Below are 12,881 nucleotides of genomic sequence, written 5' to 3'. Positions count from 1 at the left end.
ACCGTTCTAAATGCGCCATATACATACGTACAATACATACATACGCGTCTGAATCCGATTTCGCATGCAATGTCAATTAACGCGCAGTTGTTGTACGTCGATTCTGATTATCCAATTCAATTTACCCGTTCGTTAAGGATATTAAGCGCAAACGATAGTGTCTTCTGCTGAATTCTATGGCTGTAGTTTCTACATCACGCAGTTGTTAGTTTAATGTACATATCTTGGAGTTCCTTCGTAGAACAAGGATACACGGTAAGAGGTAAATATTAACAGTTGATGTTAAAATTGAACTTTACAGAATTTCTATCGACTATTGGCCTGTCATAATTTACTATAAGTTTAATTTATGGATACATTTACGTATAAATTGTAGAATCATTACAAACGTCTGTCTCTAATCTTCAAATTAGATACCGTTGGTTATTTCGCTTCTTTAAATATTTTTCTTAGTATGTTTTTTATTCTGATATGTAGATACTACTATACGTTGAATAAATTTTTATTATGTAATGATAATGTCCCCCTGGTGTGTAAGATGAGATCCTGTAATTATTTTGAACGATGTTTCTGCAACTTTTTACATTTTGTACATCATGTTCTATCTTATACAATGTTATGTTTTATATATATATATATATATATATATATATATATATATATATACACACACACATACATACATATATAATACTGCAAATGTTTGTTACGAGTTTACCTTTTGTAATATCATCAATGACAAAAGTTTTAGCGCATCTTACAGAAGGGCAGGTTAAGGTTAAGTTGTTGTAGGTTAAGGGGTTAAAATACAAATTTCCTGGATGACTGTCTACAGTAAATAATAAATAATATTATACGTATTATTAATTTTTTTATACAAATTCGTAAACTATTGTACGAAGTATTTTCGTATCTCAGTGTTATATACTTGGTGTATTATACTTTGAAATATAGTACTTTAACAAGGGTTGAGCAATTCATTTCCGCTTAAAAAATTGTTAAGGGCAAGAAAATGGCAGTGGTTAAATCGTTTGATGGTTAACACTTTTGGCCTTGCCTACATTATAAAAAACACAATAAATGATATTGGTAATAACAGACTAGTATTCAAAGTTGTTCGCGTACCTGCCGATGCCAGTCGACTTTAATGTTAGCGTAGGTGGTTGCAGGTGAACGTATGAAATTGGTAATTGTTAAGTGACGTGAATTCTTAACGCGGTCGTGAGCATAGTTAACTCGTGAGCAATGTTTCTGAAAACAATATTCACCTTTCACGGGTCATCTCCCGTTATAAGAAATAGATACTACTAGTCACGATACGCTAGCTTTAAAATAATTTATTGTTCTAGATAAGAAGCGAATTTAAAAAGCTACATTTACATATCTGAAGTCGACTATTCATAAAAGGATATCATGAATGATTATATAATTACAATAAATTTAACGAATCGTTAAGCATTCATGTATCTGTTGCAACTGAATATTTTATCTAAATCGGAGAAATTTTTATTACCATTTTCAACGATGTTAAGTAAATAAGAATCTTGTCTTTCATAATTGTGCTAGCATAATGTAGCGTTTCATAGTTTCAAACATATTAAGTCGAACAAGTGCGTTGATTTTTCTTATCATTGATATATATTTAAATTTATTATACTAAAAATAGGTACACGTTGTTATATATCATAAATGTAACATACCTAAAGTACAGAGAAAGAGAGATTTAATTGTTTGCAGTTTCATTAACTGCGAACTATATCAAAGACGATGATTTAGATTTGGAAATTAGAAATCGTAAAATTCATCTTATTTTCATTATGTCGTCAAATGTAAGTAATTAAACAATAAACCATTAATTACCAAATAAAAGTAATATTATTTTCACTAATTTTTAAATATCACACTTAAATACATTATGACTTGCAATTTGTCAAACTGCAAACAGTTAAATTGATTATCGTTTGCAACTCACCTGTTAAATAAATTATTCTTAGCAGTTCGTCAAACATAGGTGGCATAAATATTCCAGTAACTTTTCACTCCGTTATATACACCTACATATCTGCACATATAAACAAATTAAATTAACGAATCTATAGAAGAGAAATCGTTCGTTCCATTAAATCAAAATCATTCGGTACAACGCGTACGAGTTGAAAAGGATAATCAATGACGAAGTTTTGTTGGCAGTGACCACAAACGTGATCGCTGATAAAATAGACGATTCGATAACAATTACGGAGGCAAACAGAATCGTCGATTTATAAATACTCTGCGAAGCTATAACCGCATATAATAACAGGGTCTCGAATTATTCAAGTATCGAGCGCATAATTATCCAATCGTTCAACTCTAGCCCCATTCAAAATCACCAGAGCAGCACGACAAGCAATAACTTTTCACTTTGGATTCTGCGGCTACGACGCGACGCCCCATATTTTACGATTACAACGTCCACGTAGGAGAGCGTGATTGTCTGGCGCGACGCTATTTTATAGTCTGATAGAATAACGATCAGAACAAGAGCGCTTCGAGCGATGGAAATCTAGCAATGAATCATCGAGATCGCTTGATTTCGGTAAAAGTTCAACGCGTGTTGATTCTCCTGTGGTATTTTTGCTTTTTACGAAATTATTTCCTCGGATTTTTTACCAATTAACGCAAATGCCCGTGACGTATACGAACACGAATTGTTTTTAGTTTAGCCAATTATTTTAGATATTGATCTTTATGGAGCCAGAAGCTACGATTAATATATATACATTTTATGAAAAATAAATCGTATTGTAATAAAAAATAGTAAATTGTTTTCTATTATAAAAAAATTGTGTGTTATAAAAGCGTGAATCGGAAACTTTTGTTTTGTTATCGGTATATCCTTTTATTTCTAAAAAAATCATCTTAAGTTTACGAAACAGTGTCGGCAAAATTTGCTTGATTCTTGAGAATTTGATTATTGAATATATTTCTGCTCTATTCCCTTCTTAATCTCTTCTAGAAATTTTCAAAAAGTTATGTCTGTTATCGAGTCAATTTTTATTTTCCGTATACTCGCAACTGTACAGAAAGTTCAATAAATATACGAACAAGTAGCAGACCTGCATTTCTTTCGATAATTTAATCTTTACAGATATCATAGAAAGAATTGATTTCAACTTCAACGTATTCCAGCAATTTTCACTGCTTCCAATAAATACTACACGATCGCTCAGTGTGTTAGACTTTTATTTCCAACAATATCCACTTGCCTGTTTCTCCAAGCCTTGTCAAATTCACAAAAATAATTATCCGTCAAAAGGATCATCCCGTGATCGCGTTACGAACGCGTCGTTAACAGTTCTCTCTCGAATCATTAAAAACGTCTTCTTCGATCGTCATGCGTCTGTATCAATGCTTATCGAAACGCATCTCTTCCGCCCTTCTAATTTTAAAATTCCCTTTATAGAACCGAGGAAAGTGCACGGTTGGCCGGGTATACCGTCTCATGGGTGTAATTATTCAATCGCGGGAACGATAGCGACGCTCGAATACAACGAGACAGCGGGGATAAGTAATAAGTTTTCGTTGGGTTGGTTGCACCGGACAAAAAGCGACGTGGCGTGCGTTATATGGAAACGATAAGAGGGAAACTTTTGCGAATGGCCGAGCGCGTGCAGAACTCGAAGGAGCATGTTCGTCGAAGGACGCGTGAAAGTCCTGGCCTGTGGTCCCCGGGCTTGTGTCGTTGTTATCGACTCTGCTATGCCACATTTCACTCGGGGCCTCCGCCTCAGCCCGGTATCGGCATTCAATGCTTTTTACCGAACGACGTGAACCAGATCTTTTTGCGGCGGCGCGGCGCTCACCGTAAAGTTACTTTTAAACGACGGCCAACGCCTCGCGACTTTCTGCTGCCTGTCCATTTGCGGCGCTTTGCTATGTCAATGCAAATGTTCTTCCTGACAATGTAATGACGCCGCTCTACGAGGAAATGCCTCTCCCAGGCTGGGAAAAGTAGTTGCTGGGCTCCGGGGATTCGGCCTGGGAAAATACGTCTGACCTCGTCTCGGGATAAAATTCCTCGACGATCACCGGAATTTCTTTCTCGACCGTCATAGAATCTCCTACTTTAAAATGGATCAAAGTGGATGATTAGTTTCAATTTTTCTTTTTGCGAGAAATTACGTCTTTTTTTTACTATTGCCGCTTTGTAGGTGAAACGCGTGAAAGTATACGCTTACGGAAGTTACATATAAACGTGTATGTTACGTTGAAGATTTTGCAAAAGACGATACGGTTATGTATCGTGATTATATTGGCAATGTTTGACAAACAAATATAAAGACGCATGTATTAGATTGTCCGAAAAGTTTCTTTTGTTTCATAAGGTGATAATAGATGAACGATAATTTCTGTTTTATATTATTTTATTGAATTACGTATGATCCATTTCGTTCTATTTCTATTATTACGTTGGTGCATAATTCAATAAACTAATATAAAACAAAAAACATTGTGCGTCTATTATAAAACAAAGGAAACTTTTCGGACAACCTAATATATATAGAAATGACAAGATTTTTATTACACACATATGCAAAGTGTTTCACAACATGCGGGACAAAGATGTTCGTATAAATACGTGTCCTATTTGATCTTGATTCAATGTTATAGCCACTTTTGTGTTTCATTAATCCGCAACTATTTGTTTACCTTCGTAGAAGGCGCTCGAAACTTCGAACCGGCTATTCTCGGTCTGTATCATTCGACGTACATCTGGAATTTCTGGAAGATTGCGAAGTTCCTTGACACGACGACAGTAAGCTTGTATACAAACCGAGGATTGTCATTTCGAACATCTTTTACGAATATCAAAGTACGAAGTTGAATCAAAAATATCAATTTTCAATTGTTTTTTTGTCAGATTACATATACGCATAAACGTCGATCGACACGAGTAATAATTTCAATATATTCTTGATCGCTTATCTCGTAACAAATTACTCAACCACTATTTCGTGTAATCATTAACAACACGGTGTAATATCGTTCCCTATACATTACGTGAGAACCTAAATAGTAATTTGAAAATAATGATATATACATATAATTATAGCTATCTTGTTATTATAACAGTCTGAATCTTTGCATATGTATAATCTGTCTGCATATTTTATTTCATAACGTGCAATAACGAAACGACTGCCTCACTTTTTTCCGATATACTTCGATTCTTTTCTCATTGGTAATTGGACGTATTTTACATCTGTCATTTGCAACGGTCTCGAAACGAATCCAGGACAACGTGGAAGCTTTGCATCATTAAGCGTTTACCTGGCAACTTTCGTTCAGACATTTTTATTCATGGTGCGGACAGTGTGGTATTGGACGTTTACGTCGATCGGTATCGGTGGCCAGCGGAAACAAAACGGTTTCGCGGCAGAAGCGGGTGCCTAGTGAAATGGAAAATCATTCTCGTTTTCTTTCGTCTAGTTTCCTTTTCCTTTTCCTTTTTTCGATGAAATACGAGCAACTCGTGAAACCTTAACGATCGTTGTGCAACCGCACAATTATCGCGTGCTGAGCCTGTCGGCAATTCCTAACTTATACATTTCGTACCTCGTTGCCGTGGCTAAAGTAGGCAAAAAATACGGCTAATCGTAATAATTATTTGAACCTGTTGTCAGCCTCTCCACTTTTCACGTATTGTACAGTCGTTCAATGTATCGAACATGTACGCTCGCTCGATGTACACGACAAATACGCGTCCACTGACTGGAGAAGCGATCGTGTGCAAAATAATTGTGTACAATTATTTCAATTTATCGATGAAAAAGATGTACAAGTGAATTTTTCGACAAAAATAAGATAAACATGGAAAATGATACGTGAAATCCGCGTTTATATAAAGGAGTTATGAATTTCTTGGTTTATATAAATTATTTCATTTATATTCGTTTAATTCTAGTTACAGTCTTTCTTCAGATCTAAGTATTTTTCGCTTGTGACACATTTTCTCTGATTCTTTCATTTGACGTGGATTACATGTTCGGATAGTATGGGAATGTAACGCGCTAAATACCAAAATATAAGCATATATAATATGCAATTTTCAGTCAGGTTAATTGGAAAGATTTCAGAGATTTTAGTGTAACGTAATTATCTTGAAGAGAAGGTATCGTCTTAAATAACATACATAGTATCGTATCAAGCTTTCAAAGTAATTTTCGTGATTTATTATAGTAATTCGTAATTGGAAGATTTGTAGTTAGGTTTCAGTATAAAGACATCTTCAAAATTGATCAAAATTTTACACGAGATCTTTTAAACGCTAATTTGCAAATTAAACCAGCGTGGTAAAGGACCGAGAATCTTTTGCCTATTTCGTATCTGAATATTCTTATTACAACAAATACTTGCGTTATTCGTTTACGTGCCACGTATAACGTGATTTAAACAAAGTGAAACGATCGACCAAATAGTCATACGAGTTTCAGAATTCTAATTACGTTGCTGAGAGAGAAGATTTACGCCCTTTGAAATGGAGCCAAACTTTTTCTTGCGCAACCACGCGAACTTGAAAAAAAGTGGCTTGTAACTCGAAGCAAATTCAGTATCACGTCGATGTATCACGGTTTTTCTGGTTCCCGCTTTTTCATCGGTTTTTCTACGCGTGCATTATAACGTCGCTGGCAGCGGTATCTCGTTCAATTATCAGCGCATTGAACGATACTTTTTAAATTGCTCGAGATATCCTGATTTTTCTTTGCGGTTCGCGCCGTGCCATTTAGATTCGTCTACTAGCGATCTAATATAAAAACGGCATAAAAAAGGGTAAAAGTGAAAGTTCAAGATTAAAAGATTACAGGAATTCTTAGGCGGTGTAGCGAGAGGAACGAAGGAGCCGGCATTAAAAGGAGTCACAAAATGAGAGTAGGTACAATCGTTTTTTGATCGTTACGTGAGCATCGTTCGCTCAGAATTCATTTCGAGGAAAGTTTTAACGAACCAAACCATAAACGGAGAGTCGATGCTGCCCTGGCGTTGTTAAATTTACGATATAATTACGACCACTTGAAAACAGATAGCAAGACGAGACTGTCGGTAGTTCTTTTTTCCCTCCACTTTTCTTTTTTCCTCCTCTTCTTTTCCGATCATCCACCCTTCTGCTTACGTACGCAAACTGATTGCTCGTTATTGTATTTGAACGAATAATAACGATCTAAAATGACCCGCATCGGCTCCGTTCTCTCGCTCGTTTCCCAGCCACCAGTCGATAATTTTGCCGTTTGTCGTCGCTACATACGGCGTGATCAACCAATAACTGGATGAGTTTGAACCATAAAGAGGAAGAACGCGATGAATCATATTTTCCATTCTTCTTTTTTATACGCGAGCAGTTTTAAAATTCTATACGTCGTCAATCAATCTGATGTTGCCAAAATTGTCTTCTTACATTTAGTTTCTTAGTAATTTTTAAAATATCACTTCTTATAACATTAGGACATTATTATGTACGCGTATAATTTCTACCTTATACTTGTCGCATAGTTTAGAAAAGGCGAGGGTCCAAAATTTACGACTTAGAAGAATTCAGGATAAATACGGACGAAGACGGAGACAAACCTGTCTGCCCTACAAAAAGAATTTTAAAATAAAGGAAAAAAGTTGTACGTAAATTATAGGAATAAATATACCCGTGTCATATTGTATGTATCACGCTTCTCAGAAAAATATTTAAATAACGAATGAAAATCTCCACTTGTTCTCTACAAAATGAACGACACCGGAGGAAATATTATGCCACTGTTTGGCGACAGGACAGGTTTACATAATGAAATAATTGTCGTGTATTTCCATAACTGTACTTATTAATATCAGCAAAAGGATCGTGTACGCAGTGTCCTTTCATAAAAGGTGCACAATCGTCGTGCGTAGTTCGCGACAGCAAGCATAATTCACACCGTGGAAACACGATTCGAAAGTGCGTGCGATAACATAAAGTATATTCGATTTTCTTTTTCTCTCCTTCTTTTCTTCTTCCTCGGGTCTATGCGCGCGGCATGAAAAAAAAAAAAAAAAGAAAAAAAAGGAATTCGCACTTCGACTCACGGCGTACTTCACCGCTACCAGCGTTACGTGAAATATTCGCATAAAATTATCATATTCGATTTAAACGGACTTAACGAAGCCAAGAAAGTTACATTCCCTCGTGCCCGGTTGAATAAATTAAAGAGGCGTGGTTATCGAGAGCCGTTCGTCTCGAATCGGTGACTCACGATAATGTCGAATAATTTCTCTGATTTTTTCCCTTTTAGCATATTCCAGTAGACTATGGTTGAACGTTCCACTGTCTAATTGATACTCGATAGATTTCATTCTTTTTCTTTTTTTTCCCTGTTATTGCTGACATATTATCAGCGATAGAAATGTTTCTCGTCGTCCAAACCGAAAGAGAATATGTTAATTTGAAACATTTAGATATTGATTACATAAATCGTTCTATGTAATTGATTCTATGTATTTCGTACGAGCACTGTGTTAGTATGTTAATTGATACTTGTACCTCGACACATCTGATGAATTGGAAATTATAGCGATACAAATCAAGAATTTGTGAATTTCGATGCACTCGCATGAGTACGTTTCGATTCTTATAAATATCATCCCTTTGGTTTCATGATCGATCGAGTTGTAACTTCGCTCTTCGCCATCGTACGATCTTACGAGTTGGAGAAGATATAACGAATTTTTTACAACGATAGACGTAGAACAGGATTTTACGACAAATAGCGATGAATCGATTTAGACCACTATGATCCTTTGTTATCTATTTACAAATACATACGTTAATTGTTACGATGATGTAATACGTACGTTTAATTTACGGTAGTTAAACGCTAATGTAATAATGCAATGTTTCTAACTGCTCATACTCTGAATAAATAAACATAGAATGAATAAACGTAATTACTTTTGAGAATAGATAACGTTTCGCGCGTATACGAAACAGCTATCGTATTATAAGATATTATTATACATAGGTGAAATTTTATTCTAATAATAAAATTATATTTCAGTTTATTAAAAAGTATCACCAAAACGTAAAATATTAAAAATCCTTTATAACAAAATCAATATGTTCAATATTTTTTGTTTCAAAAGTTAAATACTATTTCTAGAAATATGAAAGTCTTTCAATTTGGTCAATGTCACAAAGCAACTTTTTTCCATTTTAGTATACTAAGCTTGTTTTCTATATATTTTCTATACAAAAAACATTCTCATATCCTTAAAACGTTTCGGGGTGTTGTTTGTTCCATGTTCGATAGAAGTGAGCCGATTGTCCTGTTGAGCTTTCAGAAAGCGCGTTCGTCACGTTTAAGAAAACGTTGCCGCAGTTCATTCCGCTTCCGATCATTTTCTCTTTTCTTTACTTGGCGGTCTCTCCTCTTTCCAAACGTAAACACGCAAGCTTCTCTTTCTTTCTTCCTTTCTTGCAACGCGTGCTGCCTGAGTATCTTCGACTTTTTATCTAAAATAATTAGTGCGTGAACACGACTACATTCCAGGAGCAGCTCGCGAACGAAGAAAGTTGCTTGTCAGCGATGAACGTGTGCGTTACACGAGAACGAACAAAAAGCCGAAGTGAAATTTTCATTTTGGCACGATCCCGGTTACGCGATCGTTAAGCTACGAATCGTGGTATTAACAGCTTCTTGAAAAGGGAAACGTGCTCGCGTATTTTTCACGAACATCGTATTTCCTCAATTTTCTTCCATCTGAATATTTCGCATCGTTGCTGTAACTTTATTACGTTAAGTTATATATAGATACTTTCGACTGTGTTATTATCTTTTATGAGATAGCAAACGTTCGAAGTGCTTGAAATTGAGTAAGATATACACCTGTCGGTATTTGAAAAATACAGGAAACTTTTCGTAATTTGCGTCACATAATTTTAACTCCGCTTCGATCTTCGAATTTTTATAACCCAAATTCTCCTCGCTTTGATAGATAAGACAATTTTTTATGCTTCAAAAAGATTTTTAGCATAAGATAGAAACGAAATATTACGTATAGTAATAACGGTTATTTCATATTCTTTTTGCACGCTTAAAGATTCTTTGATGATAGAAAAACACGATTATCTTATCGAAAATGATCAGCGGGACGTAGCAGGATCAAGAGATTATTTATTTAGTAAGTGGTAATTATAGGTATAGGGAATATCTCATTTATAATAATCGTCATAAATCTACAGTGTTTGTAAGCAATGAATAATAGTTCTATCCTTGATATGTTAGTTTAGAATAATTCAATATTTTCTAAATATTCGATAAAACCACGGAGAAGCATATTATTCAATCGCAGAATCAAATGAAGAGATAATTTTAATGTGGAATTGATTAACAACGTACCGAATTACAAAGTTCCTCTTCTAAAAAAGGATGACTTATCATGGCTTTTTATGTCTCGTCTATATGTGCAATTATTTTTTAATAATTACTCGTTTAGTAGTTTTTTTTAAGTCAGCAACCTGACAAAATACCTTTTATCTTGCAATGGTTTACTTTCGGACAGGAACGATTCCAAGAATGAAACCTGACTACAGTTTAATATTCGTCACAAAATACCTTTTATCTCGCGATGGTTTACTTTCGGACAGGAACGATTCCGAGAATGAAGCAAGAACGTTTATGCGCTCGAAATTATGTCATGGAACATAGAAATACGCGTAAGGTTTTTGTTTCTTCTTCCGTGAAAATGCGTTTTAATATACGAGCGGCAGGCAACGCGGCAACTTTTAAAGTCGCGGCGATAAATTACTTCACCCTGTTTACATTCGTTATTTTTGCGACTGACGTTCCGTGGCTCATGACAAAATCTAGATTTTTGCAGCGCGCCGCAAAAAGAAAGGGAAAGTCGTAGCTTCGTTCTAATTTATATGCAGCAAGAAAGTCATTGTCACACCTGATTCGTGGCTATCGGTCATCATTGAATAAAGAGAAACTTCCGGTTTTCAACGTCGCAAGGTTCCTCGTGCATTCAGCATCTACTTCGTTTCGATTCAGTCCGAAGTTTGCATTTCATTTCATTCGCGAGTTAGTTTTCGGTACGTGGATATTTTATTAAAGTCGAGGCAAGGGATGGGAAGTCTTTTCAATAAAGAAACTCATCTCAGTAAAATTTCAAGAAAATTTAGTAAATATAATTTAGTAATTTAAATTTTTTAGTAATTTTTTTTAGTAATATTTAGTAATATAAATCAAAAGTATTGAAAATTCTTAAGCAAAGAGAGAGGAGATTTATTTTAGCAAAATTGAATCAGTAGATATGAATCAACTTCTATTTATCTTTTTAAAGATATATTTTTTTGAATAGAAATAATATGTTTTATAGAATCGAGCTTTGATATAGTATTGTCGTGAATTACATCTTAGAAATGTTTGATTTCATCGAAAAGATTTTATATTTATATTTTAACACGCTTATGAAATTTTGCTACGCTGTTTTTAATGAGAGAAATGTAATTAAGATCTTTTGTTCAGATTAATTTACTAACTCTATGTTAGTGCGGAACCTAATTAAAATAGCTTCTTGATGGATGAATCAGCCTGATTTGATAATCAACTTTTGTGTTCTCGGTAATTCTTTCGAAGTCGATGAGAAAGTTGAGACAATTCGATGAGCTGGTCTGTTTTATAATAGTTTGTCAGGACTCACGATGACCTAAAAGCAGAAATCCTAAATAAGTTCTTTCATAGAAAAATTTTACATAATTGGCGATAACTGTTATTACGGTAGTCAGAGTGTAAATTATTCGAAAATAAATTTATGTTGAAGAGCTATGGGGCATTCCTATTTCATCTTTATTTAATTAGCTTCTTTTTAGTTGATTGATTAATGAAGCGTTTATTTTGCCCAGTCTTTATTCGTTCAAAAAATGTTATAAATTTAGCAGCTTAGATAGTCTTCATCCTTTCAGGATTTGAAATGAAAGGAAATTTAATTAAATTCATGATTTCTCAATTCAAATATAAAATTCTATGTTTATTCATAACTTAAGTTAATGTCAAGTGAATATATTCTATCGTATCCTTTCAAACTCTTCTAAAACATCACCACCTGGATTATTTATTTCTTTTAACAACCTCAATAAGAATAAGCTGTCGATAAATATTATTAAATACATCTGTGCATAAATATTTTGAAAGCTATAAATTGTCATCATTTATACAATAGTCAATCAAGTTCTATAATAAACGAGCTTCTATTAATATAAAATATTTTACTTAGCAAAGTTTAACTTCTTATAATGTATGTAAATATCTTAACATGATAATTACGAACCCCATATTTCCTCCATTTTATTTTATTCTTTCATTTTATGTTCCTATACTCTCATCATGATTAAATTTAATACAATAAAAATATTACAATAAAAATATTAATAAAACATATGATAATATAATAAATATATAATTATTAAATAACATCAATTTACCTCGTCATTTAACCTTTTAATACATGTATTTATACATATTTATTATTTATTTATTTAACATATGTACGTATGTAATTAGAACGATTTGAACAACAGATTAAAGTATTAGAATCAACTTCTAATTATTATACAAATGATCGTTGCAGGCTTTTAAACAAACAATCTTGTGGTTAGTCGAGGATCGAAGGTAGACATGACGGGCCACGCGACCAAATCTTTTCGGAGCATCGGTCGGATCGTCGAGTCGTGCGTCGATCGAACTGGTCGGTGAAAGAGGAGAAAGAAAAATACAGGTAAGCTGTTCAAAGCCACGACACGCGTGGGAATGAGTTTCCACCTCTGTTGAGCTGGTTCCACGTGATTATCGGTATGAGCTGCGTGAACGATGCGTTCG

The 12,881-nt window shown here is 34.3% G+C and overlaps 2 protein-coding genes across 6 annotated transcripts in view; one reads left to right on the top strand and one right to left on the bottom strand.

Annotated features, from left to right (window-relative positions):
* LOC138179972 (DNA ligase 1) overlaps positions 1-12,881 on the top strand; it is a 347,112-nt gene that overhangs the window by 48,942 nt on the left and 285,289 nt on the right. The window contains exon 6 of the mRNA XM_069113298.1: positions 12,634-12,780. Within this exon, the coding sequence (XP_068969399.1) occupies positions 12,634-12,678 (45 nt within the window). The 3' untranslated portion in view covers positions 12,679-12,780. The remainder of the gene's footprint in view (positions 1-12,633; positions 12,781-12,881) is intronic.
* Positions 1-12,881, bottom strand: part of LOC138180010 (class A basic helix-loop-helix protein 15) — a 286,135-nt gene that overhangs the window by 34,279 nt on the left and 238,975 nt on the right. The window lies entirely within an intron of this gene.

This window comes from Bombus flavifrons, chromosome 1, assembly GCF_040668555.2.
Source record: "Bombus flavifrons isolate JBK064 chromosome 1, iyBomFlav1_principal, whole genome shotgun sequence".
NCBI lineage: Eukaryota > Metazoa > Arthropoda > Insecta > Hymenoptera > Apidae > Bombus > Bombus flavifrons.
This window is presented reverse-complemented; position numbering and strand designations above follow the sequence as displayed.